This window comes from Gopherus evgoodei, chromosome 24 (genome assembly GCF_007399415.2).
Source record: "Gopherus evgoodei ecotype Sinaloan lineage chromosome 24, rGopEvg1_v1.p, whole genome shotgun sequence".
Classification (NCBI taxonomy): domain Eukaryota; kingdom Metazoa; phylum Chordata; order Testudines; family Testudinidae; genus Gopherus; species Gopherus evgoodei.
The window spans coordinates 344,305-367,940 of NC_044345.1; the positions used below are offsets into that span (position 1 = coordinate 344,305).

Below are 23,636 nucleotides of genomic sequence, written 5' to 3' on the forward strand. Positions count from 1 at the left end.
CAAGGTAGGTGAGGTGATATCTTTTTTGGGCCAACTTTTGTTGATGGAAGATACTAATTTTCAAACTACACAGAGTTCTTCAGGTTTGGGGGAAAAATCAGAATGTCTGGAGCTAAATACAAGTTGAGACAGATAGTTAAGCATAAGTGATAACACATTGTAGGAGGTCACTTGAGATGGTGTGGCAATAAGGGTTAGATTGTTATGCAAAAGAGATTTGAAGTGAGCCATTAAGGGATAATAGGCAGGTGTGTGTTACAGATCATTGTAATGAGCCATGAAACCAGGGTCCCCATTAAGTCCATGGTTTTTAGTGTCCAGCAACATTATGAACTTAAGTTCCCAGAGTTGGGTTTTGAAGGTGGTGGTGTGCAGGCTTGCTTTGAGGGTGAATATGAATATTGAAAGATCAGATATGAAGTGATCACTTTGAGAAAAGTTTTTGTCTACAGATGATATTTTCTGGCTTATTATCTGTCCCTTTCCTAATGGTTGCTAACATGTTAGCATTTTTGACTGCCACTGCACATTGAGAAGATGTTTTCAGAGAACTATCCACAATAACTCCAAAATCTCTCTTAAGTGGTAACTGCTAATTTAGACCCCATCATTTTGTATGTATAGTTGGGATTATTTTTTCAAATGTCCATTGCTTTGCATTTATTAACATTGAATTTCTTCTGCCATTTTGTTGTCTAATCATCCAGTTTTGAGAGTCAGCTTTAGACTTAATTATTTTGAGTAATTTAGTATTGTCTGCAAACTTTGCCACCTCACTGTTTACCCCTTTTTCCAGATTATTTATGAATATGTTGAAGAGCACAGGTCCCAGTACAGAGCCTTGGGGAAACCTCGCTATTTACCGTTCTCCACTATGGAAAACTGACCATTTATTCTTAACTTTTGTTTCCTATCTTTTAACCAGTTACTGATCCATGAGAGGACCTTTCTTCTCACCCCATGACTGCCTACTTTGCTTAAGAGCCTTTGGTGTAGGACCTTGTCAAAGACTTTCTGAAAGTCCAAGTACACTGTGTCGACTGGATCACCCTTGTTCACATGTTTCTTGACCCCTTCAAATAATTTTAATAAGTTGGTGAGTTGATGTAGGTGAGGTGATTGGTGATCACAGAATCATAGACTATCAGGGTTGGAAGGGACCTCAGGAGGTCATCTAGTCCAATGTAGTGATGTAGATGCATGCACATAAACAGATTGGATGTACCACATTTGATGGTAAAGCAGTGGTCAATATGTATGTTTGTTGACCACATGTCTGTAAATTTAACTTGTAAAGAAGATAACCTCAAGCTAAACTTCTTCTTATCTCTAATCTGGAGAAAACGTAGAAGCACAAAAACAAGATATGTCTCATCTTCAGGTGCTGGAGTAGAAAGCACCTTGTTTTCCAGTATTGGACAGAAAACAGAGACAGTTAAATTAGCTAGAGCAACTTTTCAAGTTTTCCAACAAGAAACTATTCGAACAGACATTCTTTTGAAGCTGCTTGTAAACATCAAAAGCTGCCAAGGGCTCCGGTGTGTTCTAAACTTCTGTCTCTAAGGTAAAAATTGAAAACTAATTAAACAAAGGATCCATTTGATTGGTCTCTCCAGAATCCAGTATGCACTTAAAGCTACAGCCATCGCTAATCAGCTGCTTGAAAATTAAATAATCACAGTTTTAGATGTAGCAGTAAAGACCATTATAAATAGTGTAAGTAATTGGGCCCTTACAGCACAATTATGAACTGATGTATTGAAAGAGATTCCCTCTTGAAGGACTCCTGGAGAATGCAGTTAGGCCCAAGTATCATATAGTCAGCCTGAAATATTGCCTATGGGCAGGAAGTGGCAAATTAGACTTCTCATGGATTTCAGTAATAGAAAGTTGGCTTTCATATGAAGAAAGGCATCAACAGGTACAGCATGTAAAGGAACAGAGCAGTGATTAATCATAACTTAGTTAAATATTTACTACACAAGTGTGTATATATATATATATATATATATATATATATATAAAACACATGTTGGGATAGTGACATTAAGGTTTTTTGAATTGTCAGTGGGACAATTTCTTTTATACCTCCTCCTGTAAAAGACAGTGGCCTTAGTTTATCATGAGTGAAATGATGTAGGTCTCCCTGGAAGTGAAAAACTATATTAATTAATATATATGATTATATTATATATCTAATTTTATATATTAAAGCTATATTAGTTTTTAAAAACTTATTTTAATGACTTTGTACCTTTTCTGTACATAAAAATATCATAACTTCAAAATCAGGTATATCTTGCCCTTCTAGAGCTATAAAAGTGTTGTGTCCCCCGCTGGAATGGGAAGATTTTCATTTTTCCAGTGATATAAAGCTCTAATTTCTAGCTTTGCTAGGACAGAAATATTAGCTCTTACGCCCGTCACAACTTCAGAACCAAATATTGTCCATTATGAGACTTGGGAGAGTGGAATGGGGATTCCACATTTGGAAGGGAAAAAACTAGTCATTTGTTTGGCAGGTTGAAATTTTTAAAATGGTGGCTGTTTGAAGCTGCTCAGAAGCTTGGAATGTTAGAGTAAAGAAAGTTTCTATGCAGTGCTACACACTTCTATACAATTAGTGAAAGAGAGAGTGCACTTAAGGAGTCCTGCTTATTTGCACATAAGATATGTTGAAAAAGTAATATGTGATCCCTATAATAAAAGTCTACATTGTAATACGTATGCATGGAGGCAGAGTTAAGGTTGCACAGGCAGCTTTAATATTGTTGATTCTTGTCTTTTGAATACTGTGCTAAGCAATATAGAAGTGCTTCTTTTTCTTCCTCCAGCAAGAAAGAAAATTGTGGTAATTAAAAAAAAAATGAAAAGGTAGCTAATGGAGTCTCAGGCTAGCAAAAGTCAAAGCTCATTGCATAGATGTGTCTCACCAGTGGTTCTTAAGTCATGGAAAGTAATTTTTAAAGAAATGGCAATAGAAACATGACTGTGTGTTTCCTGCCAATGATAGAGGATATTCTTAGTGCTTGCTGGGTTGCTGTCTTGCAGAAATTATATTAGGATTAGCTGTTTGTTTCTGTGTTTGTTTAAAAAGTAAATCTGAGTAAATTATATTAGTTGTTTGAAGCATATGTTTGTGTTATGACCCAGTGGTCCAATGTAACCCATGTAAAATGCCAGATACCATGATGATTGGTAGTGTATTCATGTGTAGTCATAATAATTGTGACTTTCCTATCTCTGTATTTCAGATTATTAAAAATCTTTTAGTTACATAAGAACTAAATTTATGTAGCTCTTCCTGCTATTTATGAAGAAAGCTCCAAAATGCTAAGTCATCAAGGGGTTAAGGGTAGAAAACGAGTTGTGGTAGTTAGTGCAGTTCTGGGAATTTCCTGAGGAATTCCATTATGGTGAATGATCTGACTTGGGTTTTATTAGAGACAGTCTAATTAGAGGAAAAGTAGAGACATTTTAGGTTAAAACCTGCTGGTGTAGGCTCTGAATCACCCTCCCTCTTGTAGTGCATATAATTGGTGAGTCAGATGAAATGTATTGCTTTCAGTAAGTGTATTTCCCACAATTGGAACCAGCTGTTTTTATTGTTGAACCAGCTTTTAGCTCAGCATTCAGCTCATTCACGAGAAGTTTCTAGTGCTGCATATCAGCAGTGTGAGACAGCAAAGGCCGTAAGAACTGCATCTAGGAACAAGTTCCATAATAAGAGTTTTATGAAAAGATCAGTGTCAGTTTCATGTTTGCTTTTGCCTTTTTTACCATCACATGAATATGATTCTGAAACACCAAGTATTCATAAAAAGTTCAGATTTGTATACACTTTAGAGACAATAAGGTGAAAGGAAGAGAAAACTTCTGGCATAATAAAGTGAGTTCATTTTATTAAAGCAGATGTAAATTATGTGCCATCATGGAGAGAAGATTGAATCAGAGCAGTTAAAATGACTGGTAGGAAGTGCAAGTAATGGTAGGGAATGTCTTTTAAAATTGTTGTAAATGGTCACTGGGGCCAACCACAATATTCTGTTTTAAACTGTCCACTCCATAAAGTGTTCTTCCTGGTGGAATAGTCTTTTCATCAGTCACACAAGGTTTGTGTCTACCATTTGAAGCTATTAACAGGTGTTTTCATCATTCTGGGATGTTACTGATCCCATAAGTCTTACAGGATATCTAGTATCAGTAGCATCACAGATGCATGCATTCTGGGGCAAGTAGTAAACCAGGAAGTGTCAGGATTTCACAGAGAATAAAAAATAATTCAAAAGATAAGTTAAAGTTTTTTGTGATACATTGCATTTCTTTGCAGAAACATTCAGCATGTAAATCCATACTAACTCAAAAATCACCAGTCCTTTGCAGTTCACCTTTAAATGACAAGACTAGAGTCTGGCTTGGACAGTAAGGGTATGTCTCCACTGCAGTCAAACACCCACAGCTGGCCCATGTTATCTGATTTGGGCTTGTGGGACTTGGGCTACTGAGCTGTAAAATTGCAGTGTAAACACTCTGGCTGGAGCCTGGGCTCTTGGACCCTTTGTGGGGTATGCCATACCCTAAGAGTATGTCTACACTGCAGTATAAACGTTAGGGTTAGTAAAACTCAAGTTAGCAGACCTTGGGTTTGTTAATCTAGGATTTGAGTGTCTATACTAATTTGTAACCTCAGATTAGGAGTTGTTGAACCCTGGGTCCCAACTGGGAACTTAGCGTCTACACTGTTTTGTGCGGGCCTGAGTCCAACCACCCATATCCCAAACTTCCTAGCACCTTTCCAAAATGGGGCCACTCTATTTCTTTGTTTGTGGTGCAGTGTGGGAAAACTTGACTGTCCACCTAACGTGACTGTCCAGAGGACAAAGAAAGTGGGATCGTGGGATACTTTTGTTGGATTCCCAGAGCACAAGTCCACAGTACTGAACAATAGGAATTGAATTCTGGATCCTGGCTTGGCTCAGTTTTGGACCTTCAGCCCCTGTGGGATCCTTCTACTCTGGGTCCAAGTCCTGGGTTAGCATGATTTGCACATAGAGAGAAGGGAGACTAGGTTTGACCCTGAGTTCAAACCATGGGCTTACATAGACATGCCCTAATTATTCAAGGCCCCAGTGTTCTCCTGTCAGAGTATGTCTACACTGCAATTAGAAACCCACAGCTGGCCCATGCCAGCTGACCCAGGCTAAGTAGCTATTTAATTGTGGTGTAGATGTTCAGGTTCAAACTAAGATCAGGCTATAGGACCCTGCAAAGTGGGAGGGTCCCAGAGCTCAGGCTGCAGCCCAAGCCTGCTCCACAATTAAACTGCCCCTTAGCCTGCGCCCTATGAGTCGGAGTCAGCTGGCATGGGGGTGTCTAACTGCAGTGTAGACATATGCTTAGCGATATCACTTGTGTATCAGTTCCTAACAGCTGGGAATGCAGTGCAGTAAAGTTATGTAAGTAAGCCAAATAATTGTGCTTTGGGCTAACTTCCAGTAAGACATACATAGTCTCGTAGTGTTCCTTGTAGAGAGCCTCTGTAGGGTTACTTTGCATCATAGAAGAGCTAACAGCCCATCTGTTGTCTATCTGATACCTCATTGCAACTTTAGGATCCAGAAGAATATACTCATCCTTAGAACTCTGGCCTGAGATACTGAGGAAGAGTATATTTATAATGAGGGCCCACAAGCGCCATCCCCTCCTTATTTCCCCATTTTGTTTTCACGTGTCTAAAATAAGGTTTTCTCCTAATGTGTCCCAGTCTACCTTCCAATCTCATGACAGTTGGAAGACAAACATGCTGCTCTCAATGGGCAGAAATGGGTTCATACTCTCTACCTGCTTGTACACACCTGCTGGCCTGCCTCTTTACAAAGAGCAAATTCTGGTTTCCTTGTCAGCTTCTTCACGCTGCCAGCTTCTACTTTTGACAGTTGACCCCCCTGCTGTTTGCTTAGGATTTTGGATTTGTCAGAAGAATGAGGTGCCAATAAGGTAGGCCAGGCCAGAGGATGCATGAGTACAAGTCTAACTGGGATTCACAGTGGGCCTGAGACCAGGCCTAGCACCTTTTTATCAACACAGTTTCTCCCAGTGTCCTCCCTAATTCCTTAAGAAATTCACATCCAGCTGTGCATTTGATTTGTTAGTTTCCTAAATTGAACAGTCTGGTCACAGCTATTGTATTGCTTATATACCTCTTTTTTAAAAGTTCTGAATTTATCTCTTTTCTGGATGTTATTTTAAGACACAGTGTTATTTAGAAAACTCATTTGTTCATCTTTGTAGTTTGTTAAACATACTCTAATCTCATTAAGCCATCTTTATGATTACTCTGTTCCTGGAAGAAAACTCTCTGCATCCAAAAGTACTTTCTCTATCTAGTCAGCTAAAGGAGAATCTGCTTTTTCTATCAGGCCTGTAAGCCATAGTCTGGTGTATAACACAAACACGTGTTCCGTATGGAAGCTGTTCCATACCCCTGATCATTTTTGTTGCCCTTCTCTTCACCTTTTCCAGTTCTAATATATCTTTTTTGAAATGAGGTTACCAGAACTGCAGGTCATATTCAAGGTGTGGTCATACCGTGGATCTTGATAGTGGCATTATGGTATTTTCTGTCTTCTTATCTATCCCTTTCCTAATGGTTCCTAACATTGTTAGCTTTTTTGGCTGTCACTGCACATTGAGCAGATGTTTTCAGAGAACTATCCATGATGATGCCAAGATTTCTTTCTTGAGTGGTAATAGCTAATTTAGATCCCATCATTTTGTATGTATAGTTGCAGTTGTCTCCAGCAGTCATTCTCTTTGTCTGACACTCAAAGAGTACTATTAACCTGGAAGAACAGGTGGAGAATTACTCTTTCTCTGTCCATTCTGGAGTAGACTCTCTAGTTTCTCTAATGTAGGAATATATAGTTGCAATGTAGAAACATATAGATCTGGTCACTCACAATGCATTTGGGCTGCACAAATTTCCCAAGGAAATGTAGTCCATATTGGGTCACTATCCCAAAGTAGATCTCTCTGTGGTGTCAAATTCAAGTTGGGCTAATATTCTAGCTAATATTCCCCTACTGATAGCTCCCAAAGACATCTGCTTGACAAAATGATTGACACTTCCCTAAGAAAAAAATTGACTGTTCTTTCCTACTAGCAGTCACATGTATACTCTCTCTATGCTTAGAATGTTAATGATCACATCATCTTCCCCCACGCACACCTGAGAGATGTAGACATAGGAAAGCAAAAACCCTCAAGTGCTCACGGGCAGCATCTTTTTACAAGGACACCTCTCAGAACAGTCTGAAAATCTTCACCACAGGCACGATATGCAACTCAATGGCATATAAAGCTTTATGGCCCTTGCCTTATTGAGGAGAATTAGTAGAGAAGTTTAGCTTAATTTCTCTGCCCTTTAAGAGAGGTTAGCCATCTGGAGATACTTCACCTGTAACCTCAAAGAACTTGCTTAGTAATGAAGTCCTCTCCTATATCTCCCAAGAAAACCCAGGAACTTCTCCACTCGCAAGCATCCCAGATGTTATACTACAAGTTACTGTGATGATTGAAAACTTTCAGAGGCAAGACAGGAGATACGCATCTAGAAGATGATCTCAGAAAGTAAAAGGTCTCTGACTAAGTTTTGACTCAGTCTCATCTACCAGTTCTTAAGATTCTCTCATCCCCTGTTCCCAAAGATCTCACAGAATTGTGTAGCATTTGAGACACTTGTCTCTCATTTACTTACATAATGGTACTGGTTCCTGATATAGGGCATAGTTTTAGAGGTCTGCTGTCTTTATTTGCTTGTAGCCAAATGGTCAGGAACTAAGGGGTAGATTCACAAAAGGATGTAGGTGCCTAACTCCCACTTTAGGTTCCTAAATCCCAGAATCAGGCCCCATTGAGATTCACAAACCCACGCACCCCCAGCTGCTCCCAAGCCCTGTAGATGCCTAAAAAACCCTTGCTGCCTAAATTTTAGCAGTAAAAATTCCTCTAGGCACCTATGTTTCTGCCTTTGAGCATGCATGCTACAGCCCCATGCCAAGTGTCCAGACACATAAGCCCCAGTGCAAAACATGAACTGAGAGAAGATAGGTGGTCCTCTGCCTAACTCAACCTGCAGGCTAGGGGGATGGAGGGGGAAGAGGAGGAGGATGGCCTCCCTCATAACTTTAGCCCAATGGCTAGGATACATATCTGGGATGTGGGAGACCCCTGGGTCAAGTCCCCACTCCACTTGAGAGGGAGTTCACTTTTTTCCCCAAGATAAATATGTAGTGTGTGGATGCTAATATGTTTGAGGGGGCTGCACTGCAGGAAAGCTAAATCAAAGACATTTTTCCCCCCTCAGGTTTGCCATTGCAATGTGTCAATACCAGTTTTGGGTTTGGGCTGTACTCTTCAGGCTCACAATGGCACCAAGAGTTTTTACAAAGTTTATGGTGGTCATGGCCATCACCACAAGACAACGTGCCAGTAGGACTATAGCTGATGACTAAGGCTACGTTTTAGTCACAGGTATTTTTAGTAAAAATGACGGACAGGTCACGGGCAGTGAATTTTTGTTTATTGTCCATGACATTTACTATATACCCCTGATTAAAACTCGGGGGGGAGGGGTGTGGCTCGAGGGGATGGCCTTGGGGGCACCACTTGTCCCAGACCTTGGACTATCTGGATCCTCATAGATGCTGCTCAAGGCAAAACTTTTCTTTCTCCGAGAAGATCAAAAATAAAATAAAAGCACCAGAAAAGTCAAAGCCAAGAAATATGGTCTACCGGGGAGGACCTTCCTTCCTCCCATAGTAATACAGTTTGTGACATCCTGGGTAAAACCATTCAATCTAGACAAAAGAACAAGTAATTAATTTACCTAAAATGTCTACCTCAGAGTAGCAAGCTATATGGTGTTCACTTAGCAAATGGGACATATTTCAGTGGGAATCCCTCCTACACATCAGCTTATTGGAAATGACAGCAGTCAGGAGAGTCCAAAGGACATTTTTTCTTTCCATTTGGTTCCTTAATTCCAAAGAGTTTTTGGAAAGTGGAGGAGAACAGTTATCCTAATGGCTCCAGACTGGCTCTGTATGGAGAACTAGAGACTTTCTCAAAGATATTGACCACTGAAAGGATACAGTTACAGAGCCCAGCCCTATCTCAAAAAAAGTAACAGGTACTCACTTCAAATTAACTCAAGGAAGGCCTCAGTATTGTCCTCCTTTTCCAAAGTATAATGTGCCTTTCCTCTTGGTGTGAGGCCAGAGACATCTTTGACATGTATATTAGCTTTTCTGTTGTCAGGACTGGCCCTCTGGACATAGGGCAAGGCCCATCCACTCTCACGGTCCAGATGTAAGCTCTGACACCAGGCAGAAAATAGATTGACCATCTTCCTCCATTTCCAGATTTTACAGAGCTGTTTTATTTCGGCCCGTGCCTGTGGTTATGATACATTCCCTATAGAGTCATAACATCCTTCTAAACCAGTTTTACTCTCCAGCTGTGGCTAGCAAATTCTTAGATCTCCTAGATCTCCAAGTTTATTAAAGTTCCTGACGTCTTCTAGTAGCTGTCAAGTCTGACCAGAGTGCAGGCAGAGGATCACAGGGACAGATTTTCAAAGGAGCTCAGCACCCAATAGTTCTCATTTGAGGCACCTAAATCAGCAGTCAGATTTCCAAAAGAGCTCAGGTCCCAGTTAGCTACCTTTTTTTCCAATGGAATCTGCTGAATTCTGAACACTTTTGAAAATATGTCTCACAGGCTTTATCTGCTCTTATCTAGTCCTAGTCTCAGATCTGTGCTTTCCTTCCTCCCTAAGGTGATCTGTCCCTTGCACACTGGCCAAGAAATTTCCTCTCTATTTTCTGCCCTAACCCAAAGAACATTATAGAAATGTGCTGGTTTTCCCTAGGCATATATGAAGCCTTCAGTTTGTGTGATTACAAGATTAAGACATGGAGAAAACCTGAACTCTTTTTATGGTAGCAGAATCCTAAGAAAGGTCTTGTAAGTCTCCAACGATACTATAGTCAGATGGATTTGATTGTGCATTTCCATGACTTGCAAGATTTTCTATCCATGAAAATTTCTAACCTGCTGTGGCAGCATAGTGGGAGGAGACAAGCAGAGGCTTCCAAAACTCTTCCTGATCCTTACTGGCCAGCTGCTTCTTGCGGATTTGGTCATCTAGAGGAGGACCCTCTCTCACTTATTAGTGTCTCAGAACACAGGCAAAAAAAAGTCCACAGCGAGAAATTTTTTTAAACATTATTTAGAACCATTTCCTCTCATATTTCTTATACAATCTCTGTTGGGTTAGCTGTCAGGTTTTATCCAGTTCTGTCTCCTTGGAACCTATGTCAGTTTGCCCTCTTTTAATTGTGAAGTTTTCCTTTTGTCCTTACCTGAAGTCTGCAAGTGAAAGAATTTGGCTACCATTTCTGTGATTCAGGTTCTTAGGTTCTATCTGGAGAGCAGTAAGGAGCCAACAAAAAAGTAGATTTTTTTTTTGGTTTTGATTCTTCTAAGCAGTGTCTGACCATATCTGCATGTTACATATAGATGGATCTACTCCTGTATTTGTGAATCTTTTTGGATGTAAACGCCTGTTCTCAGTTATGGTTGAAACCCATGCCTCCAAATATATTTCTGCCATCTGCTTAAGGGAGTTTCTTTAGATGAGACATTTGTAAGCCAATTTTATATGAAAGTTGCAACACTCTTCTTACCAAGTATATGGGCCCTTTTTTATTAAGTCTTTGACTATAGTTCTTAGTTCAACTTTACTTCTTTACAGTTATAATTTAGTAATGAATTGCTCACTAAAGACAGTGATTAAGAAAGTATTTAAGAAGATTCATGGTAAAGAGCATGCTTGGGTACTTTGAGGAAAAAAATCTTTAGCCTTTCATTGCTGACAATGGACTGTGACAAAGTTCCTCCTCTACCTTGGTGGGTCCTGCGCTTATTGGCAGATTGCTCACCTCACAGATTCACCCTGTGGGTCAGGAAACAGCCCAAAGATTTTCCCCTCTGGTAGAAGCCACAGTCCAGGTCAATTCCTCCTGTGTTTGATCAGGAGTTGGGAGGTTTGGGGGGAATCCGGGCCCACCCTCTACTCTGGGTTCCAGCCCAGGGCCCTGTGGACTGCAGCTGTGAAGAGTGCTTTCTGGTACAGTTGTGCAACAGCTACAACTCCCTGGGTACTTCTGCATGGCCTCTTCCCAACACCTTCTTTGTCCTCACCACCAAACCTTCCTCCTGATGTCTGATAACGCTTGTACTTCTCAGTCCTCCAGCAGTATGCCTACTCACTCTCAGCTTCTTGCACACCTCTTGCTACCAGTTCCTCGCACGCACTTCCTCTCCTCTGGCTCCCTGGCTCTCTTTGGCCTGACTGGAGTGAGCCTTTTTATAGCATCAGAGGGGCCTTAATTAGAGTCAGCTGCTTAACAGCCTCACCTGACTCTTAGCAGGTTAATTGGAGTCAGGTGTTCTCATTAGCCTGGAGCAGCCCCTGCTCAGGTCACTCAGGGAACAGACAACTGCTTCTCCAGTGGCCAGTATATCTCCCTTCTACTACTGTGCTGTTCTCCTCCATCTGTTCACGCATCCGGGCAGAGTTCCTCTGGGCGGCGTCCACTGGCTCCCTTGACGCCTTCGAGGAGCAGTGGGCGTTGTCCGGGGTTCTCTGCTCGGTGTCCCCATCAGGTTCCCTTCGTTTAGCCCTATGACCTCACTCCCGATCCTGTTTTTTCATTAGTTGCCCCCTGTAATTACTTGGTATTACAGACCTGTGGATCCTCCCCTTAGGCTGGGGGGAGGTCCTTCAGCAGTGGGCAGGCTTCGAATACAGGACTACTCTGCTGTTCCCAACTGGCCTGGGTCTATCACAGGACTTATATTATTATTTTTATTATCTATTTTTAATGTAATAGTGCTTAGGAGCGCCACTCATACAGTTCTGTACAGACACATGAGATGAAGGCTGTCCTTGTCCTGAAGAGCTATCTTGCCTATTAGGCTATATATCTACACTGAAATCTAGAGTTGTCATTGCAGCACATGTAGATACTGATCAAAGCTAGCTTGAGAAACAATAGCAGTGAAATCATAGCAAAACAGGCAGTTACAAAGGCTAGCACCATCTACCCATAAGTTTGGATACTTACTCTAGCTAGCTCAGGTATGTCTATGTGTGATGCTGTCACACCTCCCGATTGCACTGTAGACATACCCAGAATCTCTCAGTACTACTTGAAGGTAACACAGCCACCATCATAACTGGCATATTGGCTTTACTATGGCAACATAAGATTAATCTCCATTTTCTATATTATTACAAATCTAATGCATACAGTATGTGGGTGAAATCTTGGCCACATTTAAGTCAATGGCAAAACTCTCATTGACTTCAATAGGACCAGGATTTCACTCTATATTTAATTGCCTGAAGTAATTCTTATTTATAATAAGGTCCACAGATCCATGGCTTTGTGTGCTCTATTCTATGCAGCCTTGGAGGCAAATCAAACCTGCCATTCATAGGCAGGGGAGGTATGGCTCCATCTCTGAGAAACCCTCCAGATTTCATCTGCCTTTCCAGCTACCGGCAGGCAGACCTGCTCCTCCCTGTTGCAAGTCATATGTAAAGAAAAAGAAGAGGAAAAAAGCTTAAAATCTCTAGGCTTATAGGGGTTTGCTTTTATTGGCAGAGAGGATTCCCTTTGTCCTCATTTGCTGGGACCTTCCATGCTCCCTGCTCACCTACACCAAGTGAAGCATGGCAGAGAAGGCTGAGAGGGGAGAACCAGATTTTTCCTGAACCTTCTCTGCTGATTAAATACCTGCATAGAGATCTGTGCCTGTTCTTTGAAGACCAAGGTCTGTCTCAGATGCTCAGACAGGGGTAGGTTTTCCAGCAGCCTCCTCCTCTGAGCAGGAGAACTCCCAGGAAGCAGTGGCAGTAGCTCAGCAGCAGCAAAGTCCCCCAGGCCTGGCACAGGTGACAGCAGCAGTCAGACTTGGGATCAGCAAGCAGTGCTGGCAGCTGCTCCCCGTGTGGACCCACAGTATCAAAAGGCAAAGGAAGCTTCCTCTCAACCACTGGAGCTCACATTCACAGCCCCATCTGTTGACCTTGAAGCAGCTGCCCAGTCCCACCCCCATGCTTCTACAGTGGCAGGGAGCTACTGTACTGTCAAAGATTCACAGACAGAATAAGGAGAGCCTAGTAAGGGGCCCTTGGACCCAACTCCTTCCTCCATTCTATAGCATGCCCACTGCCCAAGCCTGCAGTGGCTCAGGGTTACACCCTGACAGCAATGTCAGCCCAGAGATGTCTTCGAGTGCAGCAAATGGGTCAACGACTCCCTTTGAATGTCCAGGGTTGAAGCCTGGTGGCTTTGTATTGGCCACCTTGGGTGGGCTCAACCTATCTCTGGGCCACATCCAGGAATCTCCCTTACACAGAGCCTGAGACCTGGGAAGTTGCCTTTTGGACCCAATCCAGCACAAAACTCCTGTTTCTCAGGGCAAGAAAGCCATTCAAAAGAATAATCACAAGGCCCTGCTCCCTTCCAGGGAACCATCAGTTTGAAATTTCTCTCCCTCATGAGGAGGAGGATGATCAAGGGGAGTCGTAAGAAAGAGGTCTCAGATGTTCACACCAATCTAGACAACCTAACATAAAGTGCATGCACGCACTCATGAGCCCCTAATTCTCTTCATCTACTGAAAAGTCTGATTTAGGGGATTCCTCTAGGAGGCACTCTAGAGGCAAAAAGTGGAGTCTGTTTCCCTCAAACTGCATAAGTCTGTGCAGTGCAGCCAGTCTGATAATCCTCAGCACCTTGCTCCCTTGCTCACCTTCATGGAGGGCAGCAGGGAAAAAATCCTCAGCAACTTGTTCTCCTATTCAGCTTCATGGACTGTGACAGGGCAAATATTCTTCAGTACCTAGTTCTCCTGCTCACCTTCATGGAGTGCAGCCCAGGGTAATCCACCAACATTTAGCTCCCCTGCTCTCCTTCATAAAGTGCAGCATGGCAAATCAATGCAAAAAAGACCAAGTCAAAGACATATTCTGTTTCCTCTAGGCATTTGTACACACAACCCCACAAAGGAAATTCTCTCTGCTTAGGGGAGGAAGGCCAGCACATCAGATCACATAACACATCCATCAGCTCAATTCATAAAATACTGGGGGGTAACCCTACACAAAGAATAGACTTTCAGGGAAAGTGTATTGTGAACTGCGTTTATCTCTGCAGATGTCTTCGACAGGTTAATAGCTATATATCTCTGGTCATGCACCCTGTGAATGTGTAATAGTAGAATAAGGATTTCTTGTCAGACCTAAAAACTGGAAAAGCTTTGTGCTGTTGTCTTCAGCTGCCACTGCAGGTCGCCATGTCTTAAATATTGGATTGTCATTTTCAGCTGTTGCTGTGAATCACCAGGTCCTAATGTACTAGTTATTGCTCTTTTCCCACCATATCTTCTATCCCACATGTCCCCTGGGCTTCATTCTGTGAAGCCAGAAGGTTCCTCAGTATGCATCAGTCAAAATTTATCCTGGTATCACTACCAAAGATATATGTGCCCTTTCCCCTGATGGTCAAGTACTCATCATTTCTAACTGGGAAAAACTTTTACCTGAAAGAGGGGCCTCCTCACTATACAGGCCCTTTGTAGGCAGCCAGGTCAAGGCAGGCATAATTCCAGCCTCCTTCAGGCATAAACACTATCGAGGGCATCTGTCTAGGAAGAATAAATATATAAACAAAAGAGAACTGTTATCTAACACCCTAAGGCAGGGGTGGGCAAACTACGGCTTGCGGGCGACATCTAACCCGCCAGCCGATTTAATCTGGCCCTCGAGCTCCTTCTGGGAAGCAGGGTGTGGGGCTTGCCCCACTCCCGCACTCCAGCTGGGGAGTGAGGTCGGGGGCGGCTCTGCGCAGCTCCTGGAAGCAGCAGCATGCCCCCCTTTGACTCCTACATTTACGGTCAGCCAGGAGGCCTCATGCACTGTCCCCACTCCAAGTGCTGCTCCCGCAGCTACAATTGGCTGAGAGCTGCAGCAATGGGAGCTGTAGGGGCAGCGCTTGGGGTGGGGGCAGCGCGCAGAGCCCCTTGGTTGACCTTAAACGTACGAGCTGGAGGGGGCACTTGCTGCTACTTCCAGGAGCTGCTTGAGGTAAGTGCCGCTCGGAGCCTACATCCCTGAGCCCCAATCCCCTGCCCCAGCCCTACCATACAATTTCCATACCCAGATGTGGCCCTCAGGCCAAAAAGTTTGCCCTCCCCTGCCCTAAGGGTATGTCTACACTGCAAAAAAAAGAAAAAGAAAAGACCTGCGATAGTGTGTCTCAGAGGCCAGGTCAACTGACTTGGGCTCCCGAGGCTTGCATTACCGGGCTACAAACAATGTGTAGACATTCCAACTTGGTTTGGAGCTTAAGCTTTGAGGCCCACTCCACTTGCCGGTTTCAGAACCCCAGCCCAAGCAGGAACATCTACAGTGCTGGTTTTAGCCCCATTGTGCAAGCTCAAGTCAGTTGGCCCAGGCTCTGAGATTCGCTGATGATGATTTTGCCATGCAGGCATACCCTGTGTGCCCTGCAGTGCTAATATTGATGGACAGTATGGCAAGTATGATCTCTGTCAACCAATTACTCATAGACTCTAGGACTGGAAGGGACCTCAAGAGGTCATCGAGTCCAGTCCCCTGCCCTCATGGCAGGACCAAATACTGTCTAGACCATCCCTAATAGACATTTATCAAACCTACTCTTAAATATCTCCAGAGATGGAGATTCCACAACTTCCCTAGGCAATTTATTCCAGTGTTTAACTACCCTGACAGTTAGGAACTTTTTCCTAATGTCCAACCTAAATCTCCCTTGCTGCAGTTTAAGCCCATTGCTTCTTGTTCTATCATTGGAGGCTAAGGTGAACAAGTTTTCTCCCTCCTCCTGATGACACCCTTTTAGATACCTGAAAACTGCTATCATGTCCCCTCTCAGTCTTCTCTTTTCCAAACTAAACAAACCCAATTCCTTCAGCCTTCCTTCATAGGTCATGTTTTCAAGACCTTTAATCTTTCTTGTTGCTCTTCTCTGGACCTTCTCCAATTTCTCCACATCTTTCTTGAAATGCGGTGCCCAGAACTGGACACAATACTCCAGTTGAGGCCTAACCAGCGCAGAGTAAAGCAGAAGAATGACTTCTCATGTCTTGTTTACAACACACCTGTTAATGCATCCCAGAATCACGTTTGCTTTTTTTGCAACAGTATCACACTGTTGACTCATATTAAGCTTGTGGTCCACTATGACCCCTAGATCTCTTTCTGCCATACTCCTTCCTAGACAGTCTCTTCCCATTCTATATGTGTGAAACTGATTGTTCCTTCCTAAGTGGAGCACTTTGCATTTATCTTTATTGAACTTCATCCTGTTTACCTCAGACCATTTCTCCAATTTGTCCAGATCATTTTGAATTTTGACCCTGTCCTCCAAAGCAGTTGCAGTCCCTCCCAGTTTGGTATCGTCTGCAAACTTAATAAGCGTACTTTCTATGCCAACATCTAAATCGTTGATGAAGATATTGAACAGAGCCGGTCCCAAAACAGACCCCTGCGGAACCTCACTTGTTATACCTTTCCAGCAGGATTGGGAGCCATTAATAACTACTCTCTGAGTGTGGTTATCTAGCCAGTTATGCACCCACCTTATAGTAGCCCCATCGAAATTATACTTTCCTAGTTTATCTATAAGAATATCATGCGAGACCGTATCAAATGCCTTACTAAAGTCTAGGTATATCACATCCACCGCTTCTCCCTTATCCACAAGGCTCGTTATCCTATCAAAGAATGCTCCTAGGCTGTGCAAAAAACATTTGCACAGCCTAGGAGGTTTTGCCTGAGAAGTAGTCAGGGCATACAGACAGCCATCCTACATCTCCTGCAAATGGGAGCAATTGAACCTGTCCACATCTCTTCAGAAGAAAGAAGGCCTTATTCCATATTGTTCCTCATTTAAAAAAAAAAATCAGAAGGCTACACAGCACTTCTCAATGTCAGGTATCTCCACAGATTAAAAAATAAATAAATTCAAGATGGAGACTTTAAAATCCAGACTAACTGCCATCCACAGAGGGAACTGCATGATATCTGTAGATTTGAAGGATGCCTGTCTGAATGTCTATGAGACTCAATTTTTCAGTCTCACAGATGCTGCTTCACCTTTGCTCTCAGAGCACAATGTTACTGATACAAGTCCTTGCTATTTGGTTTGGCAACAGCACTGCAAGTGTTTGCAAAAATGCTGCTAGTGTTAATATCAGCCATCAGAAAGGATGGCTTCCAGTCTACCCCTTTCTGGGTGACCTCCTTTCCTGAGCCTCATTCAGTCAGTCATGGATTGTACTATCAAAGCAATAAGGGCTGCAGAGCCATGGTTTTATGAGAGTCAGTTTGCAGTCTCAGCATATTCACAGTCTGAGTGGGAACAGTAACTGTCCTCTACAAATTGCAGGAAACAAATGAGAAGCAGACCCATTTTATTAAAATGGTCAACTTCTCAAGGGGAGAGTATCCATTCATATGTTTCTGTCTCTTCTGGGATTAGTGATCTCCTGTGTGGATATTCTTAGTGCATCAGTGCTCACGTGAGGCCACTACAGAACTTCATCTTATCCCTCCCTCAACTGTCTCTTATCCACTGCTCAACTAAGGTATATCATGCCAGGAGAATTCTCAGGTCATTCACGAAGGGACAGAGATTGTACAAGGAATCTAATCCAAACAATAGCACAAGCATACCATAAACTGAGGAGAGCTCAGGGCAATCCAGTGTGGTCTCAAGGCTCTGCTCCCATCTCTGGACTTACCTCAAGTGCTGATCAAGATAGACAACAGCTCAGCTGTATCATGCATCAACAGATTAAGGGAACAAGGTCTACTCTCCTGTGAAGAGAAACTCACCTCCTGATGACTTGGGCAAAGGAGAATCTGCACTCAATTCACTCTTTTCTTATCCAAGGCAAAATTGAATGCGACAGCCAACTAGCTCAAGAAGCAAAAGCTAGAACATCCGGAATGAAAACTACGCCTTAGACGTGTTTCATCTCCTAGTATAAAAATTGTACTCTCTCAGCAATAGATATGTTTGCCCCCCACCTGAATTGCATGGTTTCAGAGTTATTCTCTTACTGGTGGGATCACAGACCCAATGCAACAAATGCCTTGTTGCAAAGATGGCCAAAAGGGACTCTTACATGCCTTCCCTCCCTTTTTCTGTCCTCCTCAGAATTCCACAGAAGATTAGGAGTGAAGCAGCACCGGTAATTCTGTTATCCCTATTCTGGCCAAGGAGGCCTTGGTTCTTTTATCCTCTTCACAGGGTACAGAGATCACTCATCTACTTTCCATCTAGAAGAGAGATGATATTTCAAGAGCCAATCAAAATCCAGACAGTCTGAGACTAGCTGTATGGTTCTTGGACAGAGCCTCTTAAGTCAGAGGTAATTCGGAGAGATAATATCCACAATTTTAGCTTCCAGAAATAAATCTATTCAGTGTATTCAAGGGCCTGGTTGAGCTTTAACCGTTGGTCCCAAGTCAAAGGTCTGACCTCTCCTCATCCGCTTACACCTGTATTGGTACCACAGATTCTCACATATCTTCAGAATTGACTTAAAGTTAGGCCTGGCAGTTCAAACACAAAGATCAAGTTGCTGTTTTATCTATTATCCCCTGTGCAATAGACAACTCGTGAATTTTCATCATACCCAGTTATCCAGCATTTTTCTTATGAGAGCATCATCTCATCTACGTCCTCCTGATGTACATAAAGTTATTTTATTGGATCGTACCTGGTTCTGAATGTTGTCATAGGGCCTCCATTTGAACCATTAGTGAAGGTGTGTAATTACTTTTTAACCATTTAAAATGGTTTTGTTTCATGAGAATTACATCTGTTTGCAGGGTGTTTGAGTTAGGAGCTCTTTTCCTGGAACTTCATTACTGCATGTTCTATAAGGCTTAAGTGATCCTCAGAACCAACCCTGTCTTCATAATCAAGATAAACTCCAAGCTCCCTAGAGCAGGAAATTATTCTTCCCTCTTTCTGTCAAGTTCTGTCACACTCCAAAGAGAATTTGTGACATACTTTGGATGTCTGCAGAGATCTCAAAGTATATATTCACTACAGAGCACAGGTCAGAATGGCAAACACTTTTTTTATGCTTTATTATCCACTGTTTAGAGGGAAAGAAGGCTTCAAAATCCTCCCTTCCAAGTGGCTGAGATATTGTATCTCAGAGGCGTACAAGTCAAAAAGCCTAATTGCATTTTCCAATATCAGAGTTCACTGCCTCAGAGCCAAAGCAGCTTCATGGGCAGAAAGACCATGTGCCCCATACAAGAAAATCTGTAAACCAGCCACCTGGTCATCTGTTCATGCCACCTTTAAAATCCTACAAGTTGAACATCCAGTCATCATTTGCCGCTGCCTTCAGTAGACGGTGCTCTTCACTGTAGCATCCTTGTAACTATTTGGAAAGGGTTATCCCTCTCACCTCTGTGAATGTCTGTATATAGTTCCCTTCCTGAGTGAACACTGCTATAAAATCCCAGTGTCATGGATCTGGGGATCTCATTACGTATAAGAAAAGGAAAATGTATCCATGTCTTACCTGAAAACTACCTTTCTTAGAATAATGAGGTCCACAGATTCAATCCACACTAAATGGGGTGTTAAGTGGGAAAAGATACTGACTTATTATCAAAGTTTATTAACTTAATTCCTTGCTCTGCAGAATTCCTTGTTCTGTTTAGGCTTAATGACTCATCTTCCTTACTGATATAGCGTGCTTCATTTTTCCTAGGCTATGGAAATGTCTCAACTGACGGTTTCTCGGAGGTTGCCCTGCCCTGCCACAGCTGCCCTGCCTCTGATTGACAGGGTTAGTCTGCCTCCAAGGCTGCATAGAGCAGAGTACCCAATGTCCTCGGTCTGTGGCCCCCATTATTCCAAGAAAGGAAATATTCAGCTAAGACATGGATAAAATTTGTTAAGTATTTCACAGTCTCATGCAGGCAGCTCATTTATGTACGTTAGAACTGTAATATGGTTTAGATTATTATTACATATTATTTTTGGAGATTAAGTGCCAAATTTCTATGTGGTTCTCTACCCAGCCTCCTCTTGTGCTTGTGCATATAACGCATTGCACTTTGCAGATACAGATAGCTCCACTAACACTTTAAATATACAAACCCTTGTATGTACCCAGAGATGCAAGAATTCTTCTAATCTTGTTTACTTTCCTGCAAAGTGAGGTATTGGGGGAGTGTGTATACTGTTGCTGATATACAACCATGAGTTTAAAAGTCTTTAATCTGAATTACATATAGTAAAAGTTAGTTTAAATATAAAACAGCCCCCTCTATCTAGGAGGGTAGTGTTTATGATTGTCACTAACCATGGGACCTGAGAAACTCTGCCTTTCCCCACTTGCATGCCCCATACAAACAAGTGTTATTTCTGGTAAAAATTGTTATCCTGCTTTAAACATTTGACATCTGGAATGTGTTTCATTGGCATTTCTAATTTTAAGTTAATTTAAGTTCTCTTGGGCTTTTGTTTTCCCTCCTCTGCTTTTCAGGCACCCTGCCAGCACAGGACAAGCCCTCCCAGAGACAGCCAGAGAGCACAAATTGCAGCCCTTCCAGAAAGAGATCTACTTCTGAGAGCACGTCTTCTACAGGCAAGTAACATTTGTTCTTCACCAAGGTTGTCAGGATAGATACTATGCTGAGGGCTGAACTACAATAGACAGGGAAGGCAGCAGTACGAGAGGAGACCTAACAACAATAGTGCCTCAGCACACAGATGCTGGGCCCCCCACCCCAGTAGACACTTTCAGTTGTGTCTCATGCCCTTTCTTAAAGCAGGAGTGACTTTTACACTTAATGATGCAAAACAGTTTCTATTGTAGCCCTTGCTTTTGATTGGGCCATTCCTCTGAGATACTGTCATCTTTGGGTCTGGAATTGGCCATACCTTTTCTCTGTAAAGAGGCTATTTCCTTTAAAAAAAAAAAATTAAAAAATGAAGGGAAAAAAGGGGGCAGAACAAGATCGGCTATTATTAGTGAAGGAAGAGATGAAAAAGTGCATTTTCTTTTACCAGACATAAGGATAGGGTGACCAGACAGCAAATGTGAAAAATCGGGACGGGGTGGGAGGTAATAGGAGCCTATATGAGAAAAAGACCCAAAAATCGGGACTGTCCCTGTAAAATCGGGACATCTGGTCACCCTACATAAGGATGACACAAAGACTTGACACTTCTTTCTCATCTCTATGTATACTTTCCCTCTAATGTGGTGACTACAGAATAGTTCAGTAACATTTCTCCTGGAAGACACCAGTGAAGAATAATTCTGCTTATTGAAGTAAGGGGTACTGGAAAGTTTAATAAATCATGAGCAATGATGCAGCCTCAATCGTCCTCTTCTCTGACCAACCATTCATGCACTCTCCTATGTGGGTAAAGTGCCCAGTCAAAATCTATGAAGTTACCACCCCTTCTTCAAAGCTCACCGCCTGCAGAATGCATACAGAAAACAGCAACGTGATAACATCTTGGCAGATGGCAAGGTGTGATCATTGCTACAGAATGACTAAGAACTGTGCACATCCTATTATATTTGGTACCCTGTCTCCCTGTTACCCTGGCTTGTTTGTCTCATCCACTTGTCACTTCTTATGTTTTATATTATATATAGGCTAGGGAGGATTAGATTTTTATTGGTAAATGTCAATTTGAGTGTACACACACGCAAACCAACAACAAAAAATATTTCCACTAATATTAATCAAAATGTACAGATAGGCAAAGTAAGAAAAACACTTCATGAGAACTTGAGATTTTTAGTTAAGGATATTTACTTTGTCAATGTCATATGTCAACATACACAATTTGTCATTAATGATTATAAAGCTTTAAGGTTTTGAATCTCAGTGTTTACTGTTCTTAAATAATTATTATCTGATTCCCATCCCCAATTTTCCACAACTGTGAAAATTTAAATAGATAAACATAAAAAAGCTTAAAAATAAACATTGATATCCATTTAAATTATAAAAAAATAAAAATAGAATTCTGCCAAGCCTCATAATAAGTTCTTTGGGTAGTGTACTATCATTATTGTATGCTTGTATAGTGCCTATCACAATGACTGTATTTGTTAAAAAATGAATATAATTGTTAAAAAATACGGTGGTGAGCACCTTGAAAATCCAAAAACAGACTATGTCAGTATGTAATTAGATTAGTAGTATGGCTGTTTTTTGCTGTGTAAATTGGATTCAAGTGCACTTATGTAAACTGGTAGCGTGGCCATATGCAGTTGATTGGCAGCATTCATTATCTCTTACAACATAAATTGGATTGGTGGCACAGCCACCAGTCATTGCAGAAATTGTTGTTCATTTTTATCATTTCCAAGGGTCCACAAGGTGCCAAGATTGCTCAGAGCCTTAATTTAAACAGCGAAATTTAAAGTTCTTTTTTTTTTTTAGCATATTCCTATACAGAGCGAAGATGTCCCGTTTGACTGACTGACTTACTTTTTACATGTTCATTTTAAAGAGACAATTAAAAACAGTTAATTTAATCCACTGGCACAAGTCTGTGTGCAGGAAGACATTGAAAATTCAGGATGTCTCTTGTGAAAGAAGAGTACAAATAGAAAACTGAATGGCAAATTTATCATCACCATAGAGATGAAGCTGTTAGAGCTTCTGATGTGACCATTTGTGTCTTTAAATTCTTTATAGATTGTGAGCACATTGTGTATTTCAGTGTTTTTGTCATAGAAAGCATCTTTGTTACCAAGTGCTCTAGGCATGCATGACCAGTGCTGCAGCTGTCATTGGGATCATACGTTTTGTCTGATCCTTTTTGGATTAGTTTCAAAACAGGAACACCAGTTCAAGGACAAGCCATCAAATTACACATCCGAAAATGTGTTGTGTTGTATAGTTTGATTATCTTCAGTTAGTGCAGCTGTTTACATAGCTAAGTTTACTAAACAGATGGTGTGCCTATAAGGAATCCCAGAGGCATTCCATTTCCTCAACATTTTTTATCTAAAAAGTTGTAACAGAGCTAAGGATGATTTATTTGTTTTTAATATTGCATCTAAAATTGAAAGCAGACAGTGTGAATCTTCCCCTTGTTTCAGTGAGAATGAGGTTGCTGAGTTTACGAAGTGTTCACAGTTGACACTAATAGCTGTGACCTATCACATGTTCTTGTATTTCTTTCCAAACACCTTTAAGAAGTGATTTGGTCATAAGAAGATTTTAGAAGTTGAATGGCCGATTCTTTCTCATTTAAGTTGCCTTCCATCTCTGAAAACTATTATCAATTGTGTTTGTAGATTTATTAATTTGAGAACTCAGTGGTGTGTACATTTTCATTAATATTCTTTTTCTTGTCTTCTGAGTCTTTGACTTGGACTGGTGAACACAAACATTTATCTTAAACTCTCTGTGTCTTATCTGTCAACTAACGCAGTGGCTCTCAATCATTCCA

The 23,636-nt window shown here is 41.7% G+C and overlaps 1 protein-coding gene across 7 annotated transcripts in view; it reads left to right on the forward strand.

The window, feature by feature from the left end:
- ASH1L (ASH1 like histone lysine methyltransferase) overlaps positions 1–23,636 on the forward strand; it is a 183,251-nt gene that overhangs the window by 72,321 nt on the left and 87,294 nt on the right. For all 7 annotated transcript variants that reach the window (XM_030541941.1, XM_030541936.1, XM_030541937.1 and 4 more), the window contains one exon: positions 20,698–20,799. In XM_030541941.1, coding sequence (XP_030397801.1) covers positions 20,698–20,799 — 102 coding nt within the window. The remainder of the gene's footprint in view (positions 1–20,697; positions 20,800–23,636) is intronic.